The 15,920-nt window shown below is 45.0% G+C and overlaps 1 protein-coding gene across 1 annotated transcript in view; it reads left to right on the top strand.

Annotated features, from left to right (window-relative positions):
* The first annotated feature begins 3,434 nt into the window (after positions 1–3,434).
* Positions 3,435–15,920, top strand: part of AFG3L2 (AFG3 like matrix AAA peptidase subunit 2) — a 30,930-nt gene continuing 18,444 nt past the window's right edge. Inside the window, exons 1-6 of the mRNA XM_066625334.1 lie at positions 3,435–3,635; positions 8,579–8,678; positions 10,587–10,655; positions 12,382–12,503; positions 13,249–13,401; positions 14,594–14,668. Of these exons, the coding sequence (XP_066481431.1) occupies positions 3,537–3,635; positions 8,579–8,678; positions 10,587–10,655; positions 12,382–12,503; positions 13,249–13,401; positions 14,594–14,668 (618 nt within the window). The 5' untranslated portion in view covers positions 3,435–3,536. The remainder of the gene's footprint in view (positions 3,636–8,578; positions 8,679–10,586; positions 10,656–12,381; positions 12,504–13,248; positions 13,402–14,593; positions 14,669–15,920) is intronic.

Genomic DNA, 15,920 nt, shown 5'->3' with positions numbered 1-15,920 from the left:
ACGCGGGAGCCCGCTGCCCCTGACCTCGCCGGGTGCCTCCCCGAGTCGCAGGGCGTGCGCTCGCTCCTGGGATCCAGCCCAGCGCTCCCAGTCCCACGACCTTTTGCCTGCGCTGCGGAGGGAGTACCCCCCGTGCAAGGCGCTAAGGTCGTGCCTGGACTAGCCTGTACGCAACACGGAGTAAGCCCAGCCCTCTCCAGCTTTCCAGCCCCGATGCACCCCCCAAGTAAGGGAATCAGCAGTCCCTACCTTGAGGAGACCTCCGTGACTGTCATTGGGTTTTTCTCTGTAAACCGCTTTGTGAACTTTTAGTTGAAAAGCGGTATATAAATACTGTTGTTATTATTATTATTATTAATAATAATAATAATAATGACTCCCCCCCACTGCACAATGCAGCGCACACCCCTTTGGCACCGCTGCATCAGCCCTGGAAAGTTGCATTGGATGGGACCCTTTGGCTGGAATCCTGTATGCACATTGCACACTCATCCGGAGTCAACCCTTTGAACGTGAGGAATGACTTCTCAGTCAAGCATGCACAGGATTTTATACGAATGAAAGGGGGGGAAGCCTCCTGTAGTTCTTTCCTTTAGTAAGGGTAAAGTGGCTCTCAGCATATGTTTCAATGAGATCCCTTGCGACTTATGAACTGCTTAAAGTCTTCTGGATGAAATCACTTTTTACGCAGGGCTGGTCCAGCCATAAAATAGACTGAGGGCCCAATCCTATCCAACTTTCCAGTTCTGGTGTAACCACAGTGCAGCCCCATAGTAAGGGAACAAATGTTCCCAAACCTTGACAAGGCCTCAGTGACTCCCCATCCACCACAGGATGCAGTGCATGCCCCATGGGAACAGCTACAATGGCACTGGAAAATTGAATAGGATTGGGCCCTGAAGCTACAAGCCTATCCACACTTACCTGGGACCATTGCCTATAATGGGACTTACTTCTAAGTCAGCCATTTTCAACCAATGTGCTGTGGCACACTGGTGTGCCGTGAGTGGTCCACAGGTGTGCCACAGGAATTTGGGGGAAGGTCATTTATAAATAGGGCCAATGGGAAATGTGAGCCCCCACTGGCAGCATGGTGTGCCTTGTCAATTGTCAAAAACCTGGTGGTGTGCCTTGAGCATTTTAGTGCCTTGTCAGTGTGCCCTGAGATGAAAAAGGTTGAAAATCACTGTTCTAAGTGGACATGCATAAGACTGGGTTCTGTGGCTACAAACCTATAGACACTTTCCTGGGAGTAAGCCCCATTGAATAGAATGGGACTTACTTCTGAGTAGACATGCATAGGATAGGACTGAAGCAGCTGCTTTAAGTGAGAGAGCGGTGTTGAAGAAGGCAGTGAATTGATGAGGGTCCAGTGCCCCACATGGATCTGCCTATCTCCCCTGACCCATCAGGCATCCAGCCACTTCACCCCATGCTTGGATCCTTTTCTCAGTCAGATCCTGTGGGCAAGAAAGAGGAGGATAGGGGCAGAGGCAACCCACATCTTCTTCCATGCCACTGCTGCAATCACAGAGCATCTAGTGCTGGTGAAATGCAGCAGGGCAGCATCAAATGAATTCTGTCCTAAATATTCTGTTTCCATAAGAGCACTCAAAACAGGGATTCTCCCATCTTAACCTCCTTCTTACCCACCTGGCAACAATCAGGTTCATACCCAGCTGTGTTTTCAAAACAAAGGTTAAGAAGAGCATGTAGGGAGTAGAAGAGAACTCTACTCCCAGCATGCTTCACTCAGCTTGTTTGCCTGAATGTGGCAAGGCAGGAACAAACAGGAGGCAGCAGAGATCCATGGGGGGGGGGGGTGTTCAGAGATTGCTGTGCTCTGCCATCTTTGCCTGCTCAGCAGCTTCTTAAAAAAATAATAATTCTGGGCATTCTCTGACCCACTACCAGTGACTGCAGTGCTCTGTTCTCCTCCTCCAGTGGTCGAGGAGGCAAAGGCTGCTGGGAGTGTGCCTTGGCACCAACATTACTTGCCTACCAAACACCCCACTCCCTATCATCTTCACTGCCACATTAGCTTCCTCTCCTGCAGCTTGAAAAGGGCAGCAGGATAAAAATGAAGTGAGAGGCTCCCCCTTGGCAGTGAGCATTTGCATGAGTGGCATCAGAGGATTTGTGGATTGTTTCTGGCTCTTGGCTATTTGTGCCACTGTAACTCCTATTAGTAGATGGCTACCAACAGTAGCTTAACCTTTTTTGGGTCATGGGCTAGTGTTCCCTCTAAGTTGTGAGGCCACATGGTGGCACAGCTTAAATCCAAGCTCTGTGCAGCTCAGAGCTCAGCTTGGCTTTCAGAGATCCTATGGAAAGAATCTGCACAGTAGAACAGACCCCTAGAGGGAACACTGATTGACCCCTTTGAAAATCTGATGAAAGATATGAATCTACTCTCCAGAAAAATGCACAAACACATAGTGGATCTTGGACTCCACTGGTTAAGAACCTTTTGTCTCTATTAAAATGTACTCATGATCTGAAGTCTACAGAGTGTGGTGTGAGAAGAATTATTTATTTATTTTATTCACGCTTGAGGTACGTAGTTCCTCCCATCCTTTTATCCTCACAAGAACGCTGTGAGGTAGGGGAGGCTGAGAGAGAGTGACTGGTCCAAGGTCACCCAGGAAGCGTTGTGGCTGAAACTGGAGCTTCCTATTCAACCTTCCAGACCTGATGCAGCCCTGCCACTAGGGTGTGTGCTGCATCCTGTGGTGGTGGGGCAGTCACAGAGGCCTCCTTAAAATAAAGAAATGTTTGCTACCTTATCACAGGGCTGCATTGCAGATACATCACTGTGGGAAAGCTGGGTAGCATTTGGCCCTAACTCCCAAGCGCTGCACCGTCCTTGCTCTCAATTATAACCTCATTTTCAGCTGGGAGGAGAATTAAAAAGAAAAAAAGGCGAGATAACTGTGACTTGAGACTCCACTCCAAGCTTGAACTCCACCCAGCTCTTCCACAGTGGAGACTTGAGTGGAGCCGGGTGTTACAATCCAGTTGATTTTGCACAGGACTTCCAAGATCCCTGCATACTTGGATCCCGATCCTATGCATGACTACTCAGAAGTCCCATTCTAGTCAATGGGGCTTCCTCCCAGGAAAGTGTGGACAGGATTGCAGCCTCAGTGCACAAGCCTATGCCTGCCTACTCAGAAGTGAGTCAGCGGGGCTTCCTCCCAGCGAAGTGCGGGTGGGATGCAGCCGTGGCGGGCTCTGCGTGTCCCGGGCGTCCCTGCCAGACCGCTTCCCTTCCACCGCTGCTGTGTCAGCCTGACTCAGCACAGCGGCCCGGACCAATCGCAGCCAAGACTGAGGTCAGCAGGCGGCCCTGTCGGGGAGGCCGCGCGCGCTCAGGGAGCACCTTGGCAGTCCGGGGGGGAAGAGGCGGGGCTGAGCAGCGCAGGGCGGCGTCACGCGTCACGCGTCGCGCCGGGGGCGGGCCAGGCCAGACCAGGCCCGTGCGTGTGCCTGCCCACCCGAGGAGGCGAGCGCTGCTGCGGGCCTGCTGCGTGGCCATGGCTCACCGCTACCTGAGACTCTCGCGGGGCTGCTGCCGGCGGGCTCCCCTGTGGAGCCGAGGCCTGGCGGCGCCGCCGCCCTCCTGCCTGACGCCGGTGAGCAGCACTGAGACGCCGGGCCGGGCCGGGGGAGGCGCCACTCCCGGTGGTGGCAAGTGACCGAGTCGCCCTGTGAGCTCGCGCTCTGGGTCGCCGAAAGGGCTGGCTCGGTGCCCCGCCTGCCCCACTGACTGGAATGGACTTACTTCTGGGTAGGCAGGCGCAGGCTTGGGCTCTCTCCCGCCCACACTTCCCTGGGAGGAAGCCCCATTGACTCGAGTGGGGCTTACTTTTGAGTAGACAGGCATAGGGTGGGGCTCTGTCTCACCCACACTTTCCTGGGAGGAAGCCTCATTGAGTACAATGGGACTGACTTGTGAGTAGACAGGCATAGATTGTGCCCTGAGGCTGCAATCCTGTCAACACTTTTCTGGGAGGAAGCCCCTCTGACTACAGCGGGACTTACTTCTGAGTAGACAGGCGTAGGACTGGGCTCAGAGTCTGGTGGGGAGAGCAGCAGCCTCTGCGGGAGGGGTCTCTGGAGTGACCTGCTGACTGGCCCTTCCTGCCCACCACACAGCCCACAAATGTTGGTCCCAGGATGGTGATGGTGATAATATAAAAACAATATTTCTGTGTAGCACTTTTGATTGTTCAAGAGCTTCTTTGCAACCTTTTTAGCAGAGCTCTTGGTGTCAGGCATGATGGTTGCTGTATTGCAAAGGGGCTGCTTGGAAGGTTGGAAGGCTTGCTTGCTTCCATTCCCTCAAGAATTCGTATCTTAATTATTTATTCAATTTGTCTTTCTCCCCAGAGGCACCCAAGGCAGCTAAGGATTAAAATACATAAAGATATACATAAAGAACAATAAGATTCAAACAAAATTATAAAATAGACCAGTGATTTTCAACCTTTTTCATCTCATGGTGCACTAACAAGTTGCTAAAATTTTCAAGGCACACCATCTGCGTGTGTGTTTTTTTTGACAAGGCATCCCATGCTGCTGGTGGGGGGCTCATATTCCCCAATGGCCTTATTAATAAATGATCCTCCTCCAAACCCCCACGGCACACTTGCATACAGGCACACCAGTGTGCCACAACACACTGGTTGAAAATACCTGAAATAGACAATAAAAGCTAAAGGGCAGCAGCAATAAAAATAATCAGTTAATAATAATAATAAAACTTTATTTTTATCCCGCCCTTCTCCCTAACGGGACCCAGGGCGGCTAACAACATATTAAAAAAACAGATTTTAAAAACATTAATACATAGCGGATAAAAACATTTAAAAACACATTACAGAGGCCATAAAAACAGTAGTCAGATTAAAAGACAGAATAAAAGAGCAAGTCATCGAGGAATCAAGCCTGTAAAAAACTAAAAGATGTATAAAAATGTTAAGAAGGCCAGAAATCAGAAGGCTTGTTTAAACAACAGTGTTTTTAGGCCTCGCCGAAAACTCTCAAGAGAGGGAGCCATTCTCAAATCAAGGGGAAGGGAGTTCCATAATGTTGGTGCCACTACCGAGAAGGCCCTATATCTTGCAGCCGCCCCCGGGACCTCCTTGGGTGGTGGCACTTGCAAAAAGGCCTTCTCTGATGACCTGAGATGGCGAGCTGGATTGTACGGGAGTAGGCAGTCTCTAAGATATCCTGGCCCAGAGCAGTATAGGGCTTTAAAGGTCAAAACCAGCACCTTGAATTGGGCCCGGAAACGAATGGGCAGCCAATGTAGCCCCCGGAGAAGCAGACTGACAGAGTCAAACCGCCTGGCTCCGGTGACCACACGGGCCGCCGCATTCTGTACTAATTGTAGTTTCCGAACCGTCTTCAGGGGCAGCCCCACATAGAGCGCGTTACAGTAATCTAACCTTGATGTCACCGTGGCATGGATCACCGTGGCCAGGTCTGCACGATCCAAGTACGGTCGCAGCTGGCGCACCAGCCGAAGCTGAGCAAAGGCCCCCCTAGCCACAGCCACCACCTGGGAATCCAGGAGCAGCTGCGAGTCCAGGAGGACCCCCAAGCTGCAAGCCTGCTCCTTCAGAGGGAGTGCAACCCCATTCAGCGCAAGCCGATAGTCCAGCACCTGCATCGAGGATTTCCGAACCAGGAGAGCCTCTGTCTTATCCAGATTTAATTTCAGCTTGTTAGCCCCCATCCAGATCCTCACTGCTTCCAGACAGCGCTCCAGGCCCTCAACCGCCACCCTGGAGTCTGGAGGAAAGGAGAGATAGAGCTGGGTGTCATCAGCATATTGATGACACCTCACTCCAAACCCCCGGATGACCTCTCCCAGCAGTTTCATGTAGATATTAAATAGCATGGGGGACAGAATTGAACCCTGCGGCACCCCGCACCTCAAGGGCCAGGGTGTCGAACAGGCATCCCCCAGCACCACCATCTGGGACCGACCCTCCAAGTAGGAGCGGAACCACTGCAAAACAGTGCCTCCAACTCCCAACTCGGCCAATCGGCCCAGAAGGATACCATGGTCGATGGTATCAAAAGCCGAAAGTAATTAATAAACATTAATTACTGAAAACAAAATCTTAGGTGACATTTGAACTAGGGACTCCTTGATTAACTACTAGGTTAGTCTTATTGCTGTACTTGTACTTGTACTTGTACTTGTACTTGGCTGTACTTGTCGTAAGAGGCGACTAAACAGCCACCGGGTAGATGGGACTCGTCAGCCTAGGAAGGCAGCTCATCTAAGAGAAGGAAACTCTGACCTCAAACCTCCACTGCCTTGTGGCTACATCCAGTTCTGGAAAAGGCTTCAGGAGTCAACCTCGAGGCAAAATCAGGAGCCGGAGTCCCTTAGGCAGTTCATGGCTGAACACAGTCACGTTCTGGCAACTCCTACGACGCCGCTGGAACCAACCGTATTGGCTTCTGCCTTTCCATTGGACCATTCCAGCGACGTGGAGAGGGGGGATTTGCTGCATGGGTAACAGCCTATCCTCCATACCTTCTTTACCCAGGCTTCGCGCACTGGAGAGGACACTCCAACTTCGCCATACGGCGTCGGCACAACACGGGAAGCATCAGTTTACCGGTTATAAGTCTTTGCTCGATTGGCGTAGAGCATGACGCCAGGGGCTGCTTCCGACGGTGGGAGAGATCATTGCATCTCATTGGGCAGCTACCGCCCGCCTTAAGCTGGGCAGTCCCCAGCCAGTAAGGTGTTGCCTCGCCACGGTTCGTTAACCTCATGGGGTGCGTGGGGTTTAGGGTGAAAACCGACAAGCGGATCGACAACTCTGCACCATGCAACAGAAAACAGAAAACTACTGCCCTAAAGCTGGGCACCTGGAACGTTAGGACAATGACACCTGGCTTCTCTGATGACCTGCAAGAAATAGATGACGCACGCAAAACAGCTGTCATCGACATGGAGCTGAGCAGACTGCAGATGGACATCGTCGCCCTTCAAGAGACTAGGCTGCCAGATTCCGGATCTGTCAAGGAGAGAAATTTCTCATTTTTCTGGCAGGGAAAACCACCAAACGAAACCAGGGAACATGGCGTTGGCTTTGCGGTCAGAAATACCCTGCTGAAATCCATCATCCCACCTACTGTGGGAAGTGAAAGAATTTTGTCCCTGCAGCTCCAGTCATCAGCAGGACCTATCACTCTCATCAGTGCTTATGCACCGACTCTGTCGTCTCCAGCAGAAGCCAAAGACAAATTCTATGATGACCTGGCCACCACTGTCAAGAAAATCCCTGTAAAAGAGCCATTGTTCATCCTCGGCGGCGGCGAGTCTTATTGCTGCATTCTGAACCTGAACTGAGAGGTCTAAGACTTGGTTGCATGGCCCCTTGGATGTGTAAACAAACTGAAGGTTGAAGTGTCTTAAGGGAGTATTATCTCCATGTAACCGGTGGTGTAAGTTGCTATTTATTTAGGCTTGGACAGTATTTTTCTGTATGTTTTACAGATACTCTGTATCTTAAAAAAAAACAGTCACAGACTGTAGTTCTGTTTCTTTTTCAGTCTGAGTGATGCAATTAAGAGTGCAATCAATGTCATGTCTACTCATAAGTAGGGGGACTTACTCCTGGGTAAGTGTGCCTTGGATTGAATCCTGAGGAAAGTCTATGGCATCGTGAATGAATGGACAGAAAGTTGAGCATGGTCCATCAGTGATTGTTAACCAATCTCTGGTGGAACACTTGGTACTTCTTGTTTACTGGGATTTTTGCAAAGAACTCTGGACACTATGGAACTCGATTATGATCCTGCAAGGTTCTTCTTCTGTTGTTAATCAAAAATATATATGTGGGATTGTTTGATACATCTAGTTATGCCTTAACCATTAAGAGAGCCTGAGTATGCTTTGCTTTTCTGTATGAGGTTATGAAACTAAATTAATTGGAAAATTAAACAATCACTTACTGCTGCTACTACTGATGGTAGCAGGCAGTGTGCTGGGAAATATACTGAGGTCTGTGTGTGAAGAAAAAAAAAAGGTGGAGGGACTGATTTCAAAATCCAATCCTCTTGTGCTGTATGGTCGTATCACATTGAATTTGAGCTGAGCAGAGTTACAGTCAGGTTACTTTCAGTAAATAAGCCCACTCTCATGTGCCATGTTACTTACATGTTACATTGCAAGATTGAGGGCCCTAACATGGGGTATAAATATCTTAAATAAATAAATTCATGTTGCGGTATTGGCAAGACTTTAACCACATTCCAGTAGCCCAGTTTTTGGTAGCTGTGTCTACTTGGGACTCTCAGTGGTCCAAAAAGTGTTTGCTGATTAATAAGTAGCAAGGAGTTTGTTTCTTGTTCAATAAAGAAACATAATTTGTTTTTCTTAGACAGACATAAGCTCCTCTATTTTCTCTAAACTATTAGACAAAATTGATTTTTATATGCTTGTTTATGGGATTGCTAATACAAACAGGAATATGTTGGAAGCATACCTAACTGAAGATGCCAGGAAACCTGTTAGTCTTATAGTAATCACTTTTCTTGTTTTCAGCTGCAGGACCAAGTTGCCACCCAGGTCCCTACGAACAGAAACAATATATTTGCAAATGTAATTGCTGCTTATAGAAGGCTCTTCTCTCAGCCTCCTAAAGGTAATTAATGCTGTACAATAAAAGTATGATCATATTGTTCCCTTGTATTGTGGAGTTAAAACTCCTTTTGACAATAAATGTCAATGTTAACTAATTTTGAGTTTTTCAAAGGGACGATCTTCAGGCCTTTCTGTTTTGTCCCATATTTAAAATGCCCCACAAAATGTTTTACTCTGTCATAGATGGTTCATACAAGTCAACAGTCGTATACCTTAAAGAACTGCACTGTGTGATGCTTCCGTGGAGTGACATTAGGATCAGGTGTAAGATTCAGGTTTGTATCCTGAGGTTTTGCAGAGCATCACTCTGTCTTCAAAAGATGTCATCAAGGACCTCTGAGAACAGAACAAGCTCCTGAATGGAGTAGCATCTCACAAAACCTTAAGATACAACTCTGAATCCTTTGGTTTCATTGTTGTATGTATATGAATTTTTTAACACTTCTTAACATTGAAAATTCCTTTTGCTAAACCACACAGTATTTTGTGGGAAGAATTTCCAAATAAGGGGAGGCTAATCTTTTCAGTAGGGCGCATACTTGCTTCTCTCTGAATGTCAGTAACTTCTGGAACGACACTTACTGAAAATCCTGAATATGAGTGGTCTGGAGCTAAAATTTGGATAGATGTATATTCTTCAGTCATGTCCTTCCTTGGCTCTTATTCCCCTCGAATTGTGGTTCCTTGTTTTCAAGAATTCCTCTTGACTGCCCACCTTATTCCATTGATACGAATGCTACAAAGGTATTCTTGTTTTTGGGTTCTTTGGGATATTTAGCTGTTCTTTCTCAGAGGCTATTAATTTTTCTTTGTCAAATCATATGCTTCCTTCAGATTCCTGAAGAAGCAAGGAATTTGTATGTGCACACATTTCTTATGTCCAGAAAACCATTCCAGACCATACAGCAAATGGCACCCTACCCGGGGCTTCATTTGCGCTATAGACAAACTCTTGAGGCTTCATTGCAGTACAGGGACAAAAGTGCTGCTGAGCATGTACAAAGTGCACTTTCCTTACTATTGAACAACTACTGTTTATACACTCTCTTAGAATAACAGAACCTGACTTTACAGACCCATGACATGATTTTCAGACACACCTTAATCCCATTACTCATTTAGAAATTAAGCATTGGTTCTCTGGGCAAGGAAGAGGTGGCATTGTCCATTCCTAGGTTGGCCCCTTCCCTCAGGAGTCTGTCCTAAAGGCAAAGGCTGTCTCCATGGGGCATCCCTACTTCCTCCCAGACCAGCTTTGCCTTAGGAGGAGAACAGTCATATCCCTGGTCGTGCCAGAGCACGACCCCTTTAAAAAAAAGACTAAATTCAGGAGAGAGGGGGCTGCCCCTGTCCAGTGAGTTACAATCTTCCCCCTCTCTGGAATTTTCCTTCAGAAGTTGAACACTTTTTTTTTTTCAGATAGCTTCTTTATTGTAGTTAAGATGGGTGGTGGGTTATTGTTGGGATTAGCTTTCTACTGCTGCAGCATGCTGTTTTTTTGGTTTGTACTGTGAACTGTGGTTTTGGCTGTGAACTTATGGTGGTTTTTATGCAGCTGTGTTTTCTTGATGGTTTCATGTTGTTGCTTTTGTTATGTGGCTTTATGAATGCTGATGACTGCTAGGGAGAGCCAAATCCTATTCATCTTTCCAGCTCCAATGAAGCCCCAAGGTAAGGGAACAAATGTTCTCATACATTGAGGAGGCCTCTGTGACCGCCCTCCCACCATTGGATGCAGCACACGGCCTTGGGTGCCTTCTCCTTTTGGGAATACTCAAAAAAATAAACCCAGAAACTAATCCTCCTTTTCCCATCTTTATTACCCACTTCCTTTTGTGGTAAGACGTTATTGTCCTGACTGCATTACAAAATAATTACGATGTTCTTTTCTCTTTTGTGCGCTAAACAGGATTTGAAAAATATTTTCCTGAAGGAAAGAAACCTAATGAAGCAAAAGGAACAGATGGAGAAACAAAAGGTACTAAGAAATGTTTTTATTTGAGATTTGTATGTAAGATGATTTTGTGAGTAGTTAAGATGTAAAGCAACTACAAGCTCTGGCTTAGATCTTGAGCCCTAGCTGTGCTGGTGGTCAACAGGGAAGTGACCATGATAACCACTTTTTCTTGTGGTTTACTTCTGTTTTGTGGCAAGCATTTCACCTGTTAGATATTCACTTTCTATAATGCTGTTTTCTGAAATTGTCATCTGCATCTTTGGAATCCTTTATCGGGTGTTTGCTTATGTGCTTTTGGTCAAGATCTACATATTGATAGAAAATCTACATTGACTGGCTTGATTTGCATCCTGTCTTGTGTGTCTTTTTTGTTAGCAGTAGTTGTCCTGGATGCTGAAGTATGGTCATAAGCAAATAACTGAGTATCCATTGAAAAATGAGGATGTATGATGTGAAGACATGTAAACAGAGCTTGCCACCTGAAATCACAGTAGTCTTAATCGCTCATGATGATCACGTATATATTAATAAATAGGAGTGGATAAGGTGATCAAAAGCTAAACATGAACTGAAAAATTGAGTATGCATCATTTATTAACTGGATGTAATTTAAGCCAGTATGTGATAGGACATGAGGTGTATCTGAGACACCTTAAATCTCAATCATAACTTGTTTGTACCACCTTAAAAGCCTCTCCTTATGTTGCACCTTCTGAAGCAGTGCTTGCACAGCTTTTAATATGCACCATCCTCAACACCGTTGTATTATTTTAATAGTACTCTATGTATGTTATGGTCTTTTAAAATTTTCAAATCATAAATTTCATATACTTTTGTCAAGAAAAGGGGCTTCCAGCAGAAGGAAGGGGAGTAGTACTTAGTAGTTAACGCATATGCACTGATTCCAGCTCCCAGCTTTCCCTTTACTGAACCATAAGCTTGGTAAATTGTGTCTTCTGCCACAATCCCAAGCTACAGGAATCAGGCAGAGGAGGATCAACTGGGAAATCCACAAAATTATGTATGGAATGGATAGTGAGAAATTCTTTTTCTTCTCACGCAAGAAGAAGGGGGCATCCACTAAAATTGACTAGTGGCAGAGTTAGAACAGACAAAAAGAAAATAGCATGTAATTAATCTGTAGCACTTCTTGCCACAGAATGTTGTGATGACACCTGGCCTAGATGTCTTTAAAAGGGAATTTAACAAATTTATGAAGGAAAAGTCCATCACAAATTCTAAGGCATGATGACTGTATGCAATCTCTGGATTTTAGAGGTAGCTTATCTCTGAATACCAGGTGCAAAGTAGCAGCAACAGGATGTTTTGTTATCTGTGTGCTCCCAGAGGCTCTGGTGAGATAAAGGACACTCAGGACATACTAAATGGGTCCTTGGCCTGATAATAGCAGGGCTCTTTTTATAACAAAACCTGCATACAAAGTGTGACCAAGCAGCTTTTTAGGCTGCTGAACCTGCACATGGGCCTCAAGGTAATCTCTACTAGATGAAAAGAGGAGAAAGAGGGCGGAAGGAGACATACAAATGTTGTTTTCATAGGCAGCAGCATGTTTGCTTTAATGTCAAGTTTGACTTTTAATCTCTTAGCTATAAGTATAAATATGGTCATTACAAAGTCAACAATATAAAGAACTCTAGAACAGTAATCTTACCTAATGGTTGTGAAAAAAAAATTTTTTTTGGTAGAATGATGTATGTTAAGTGTGTATGTTTGTGTTTTTCAATAGATACAAAGCTGACTAATTCCCAACGAACTGCTCGAACTAGCAGTGGAGGAGGAGGAGGTGGTGGTGGAGGGAAAAAAGGTGGCAAGAAAGAAGATACTAGTTGGTGGTCCAGATTACAAAAGGTCTCAGTTCAGCTTTTGGGGAGTCACCAGTTATTGACTTTCTTTACTCTGAATCTTTATTCTGTAATACACCAGTTAAAAGGCTTTTCTCGTTCATGGCTTGCCTTTAAAAACTAAATTGTACCAGCAGAGATGGGAAACATGTAGTTCTTGGGTTCTAGAGATTGGATGTTGCCTGAAATGAAGATTCTAAAATAGATCAAACTTATAATAACTTCAGTAAATCATATTTTGATGCTTTTTACTGCAGAAATATTGACCAATGGACTTCTTTAAACAGGTGGAATCTTGAAACTACTCTAGTAGCACAATCAGTGTATGTTTACTTGGAAGTCAGTTTCATTGAATTAAATGGGACTTACTTGCAAATAAGCATTTGTGGTATGAATGAGGCTTAAGCTTATAGTGGCCCTGATTAATGGCCTTATAGGGTACAATATGTATGTTAAACTCTTGTAAAACCAAACCTCACTTACTTCAATATTTATTTATAAGATTTCTATTTCACCCTTTCCTTCCATATTTGGTGTGTTCAAGATGCTTCTTATTTAGGTGTCACTCTTGATGCGCATCCCCTTTCACATGTGGATATGTTCTCTCTATTAAAGTGAATAGGGAAGGAGTTGAGGGCGAGCCATTTAAAAAGATGTGTCCCTCATTTTGAATGTGTAGAATATAAAATCTATGATCTTTACTTAGGAAAACTCACCCTAAGCTGCTATCTATTTTTCCTTTTTTCTTTTAGGGTGACTTTCCCTGGGATGACAAAGAGTTCCGTTTTTATTTCATGGGCGCTACTATTTTCTGGCTTGGTGTTACGTATTACTTTTTCTTCAGGAATTCTGGGAGAGAAATCACATGGAAGGACTTTGTCAACAACTATCTTTCCAAAGGAGTGGTGAGTAGCACCAAAGAATCTTCAGATGGAAGATAGGTTACCTCAATAGCTTTGGCATTATGGCAGAGTACAAACCAACAAGGTCTGTAATCTAGTAGAAACTCAAAAATCTGAATCTGAGTTTACCTTAGAAGAACGAGGAAGGCTACTGCATTTGCTTGGAATCGGTGGGACAGAAGAGGTTTAGAAGAACGAAGAAAGCTACTGCATATGGTTAGAATCGGTGGGACAGAAACAAGAATTGTATTTTCACAATTCTGAGATGGTGAGAGGAATACTGAGGCTGGGTGGCTCCTGTCTGCTGTTCAATGATTGAGGTCTAGAGGTCTGGCTAGAGGTCTGGCTTCCCCGGCTGGCAGGACTGGTGTATTAGAAACAGTATCTTACATGGCAGCGTTTGTCCTGATTTGTGGTCTTTTTCAAGCCTACCCCAGGATGACGGCATGTTGCAGAACTCTGGTCAGTGGGGCAATTAGCTTCTAGATTTAGGTTTTCATGAAAGATGGTAAGTAGATTGTTGGGCAGGACCAAACTGGCACTTTCCTGTTAGCCAGTGCAACTCTGGAATCCTTAAGGTATTGCATGGCAACCCTTTCAGAGATCCAAAACTCTTTCTTTTGAATAAGAATAATATCTGCAGGAGACAGGCTCACTTATTCAAATGCATTTGTGCACTTTTTTCTTTATCTTAAACCAGTGTTCCAAAGTGACGTACTATAGCCCAAGTTCAGAAAGGGCCTTATTGCATGTGTTCATGGACACCTAACCCATAGGGATGCTCACAGACAGGCACAAAAAACTACTTTTAGAAGTTCAAATGAAGCTACATGTGATGGCGGCAGACCCAGATCTTTAAACAGAGCAAAAAATGCATTTTAAATCTGACTCCTCTTCTTTCCCTCCCCTCCAGTTAACTCTTGACTTGGCCTGACTCGTGTTTTAAGACATGAGGCTGCTTTGTTGCATATAGTCTGGTCCTCCAGTTTCAAAGCGTTTTGTAGTATGGTCTGCCAGAAACAGGTGAGGACTGCAGTTTGGAAAAATAATTAAAAACCATGGCATGTTTATGGCATCTTAGACTGGTCTCCTAAAGTGAATGCTTTGCTGTTCTTATACAAAAAGTGTCATGGTACAAAAGCAGCACATTAAAACTTATTAGCATTCATTTATAATTTTTTATGTATTTCCACAGGTGGATAAGCTAGAAGTGGTGAACAAGCGCTTTGTTAGAGTGGTATTTACCCCAGGAAAGTCTCCGATTGATGGGGTAAATAGAATATTTCGTTTTTGCAAAATTCATTAAATGAGTGAATTATTTATTTTTGTGACATTTTATTAAATGTGAAAGAATTCTAGTTTAATGTTCTCTTTGTTTTCTTGTTAATACATTACAAAACTGTTGTTGAAAAAGAGAACTACTAAAAGTTATAATTGTCCTTTTAAAATATTGCATTTGAGCAGTTTCCAAACGAAATGTAGTGTAGCAAAAATTTCCGGGAGTAGTTTTGAATTAAATCTGGTTTTGCACTTTTAAAAGACAGGGCCTAGTAGCAAATTTTGCAGACTCAGCGGCAGGCAGCTGTTAGTTTTCTCTGCATTCTGAAACGTCAAAGGGTTAAATGTAAATCCCAACTTTAAAAAAAAAAGTGCAAATATCCATTGAGAGGCAGCATTGATGACTTTGGGCCCAGTCCTATCCTAACTCTGCAGTGGTGATGCAATGGCAATTCAGCCCCAAAGTAAGGGAACAAATGTTCCCTTACCTTGAGGAGGCCTCCATGATTCTTCCCTACCACAGGATGCAGAACGCTCCCCATTGGCAAGGCTGCATCATAAGAACATAAGAGCAGCCCCACTGGATCAGGCCATAGGCCCATCTAGTTCAGTTTCCTGTATCTCACAGCGGCCCACCAAATGTCCCACGGAGCACACCAGATAACAAGAGACCTGCATCCTGGTGCCCTCCCTTACATCTGACATAGCCCATTTCTAAAATCAGAAGCTTACGGCTTGTAACCCGTAATGGAATTTTTCTCCAGAAACTTGTCCAATCCCCTTTTAAAGGCATCTAGGCCAGATGCCGTCACCACATTCTGCGGCAAGGAGTTCCATAGACTAACCACACACTGAGTAAAGAAATATTTTCTTTTGTCTGTCCTAACCCTCCCAACACTCAATTTTAGTGGATGTCCCCTGGTTCTGGTGTTATGTGAGAGTTTAAAGAGCATCTCTCTATCCACTTTATCCTTCTCATGCATAATTTTGTATGTCTCAATCATGTCCCCCCCTCAGTCGCCTCTTTTCTAGGCTGAAGAGGCCCAAACGCTGTAGGCTTTCCTCATAAGGAAGGTGCCCCAGCCCAGTAATCATTTTAGTCGCTCTCTTTTGCACCTTTTCCATTTCCACTATGTCCTTTTTGAGATGTGGCGACCAGAAGTGGACGCAATACTCCAGGTGTATTCACTGGATTCCAGGTCATCACTGGATTCCAGGTCATCACTGGAAAGTTAGATAGGATT

Source organism: Tiliqua scincoides, chromosome 4 (assembly GCF_035046505.1).
Source record: "Tiliqua scincoides isolate rTilSci1 chromosome 4, rTilSci1.hap2, whole genome shotgun sequence".
In the NCBI taxonomy this organism is placed as follows: Eukaryota; Metazoa; Chordata; class Lepidosauria; order Squamata; family Scincidae; genus Tiliqua; species Tiliqua scincoides.
This window is presented reverse-complemented; position numbering and strand designations above follow the sequence as displayed.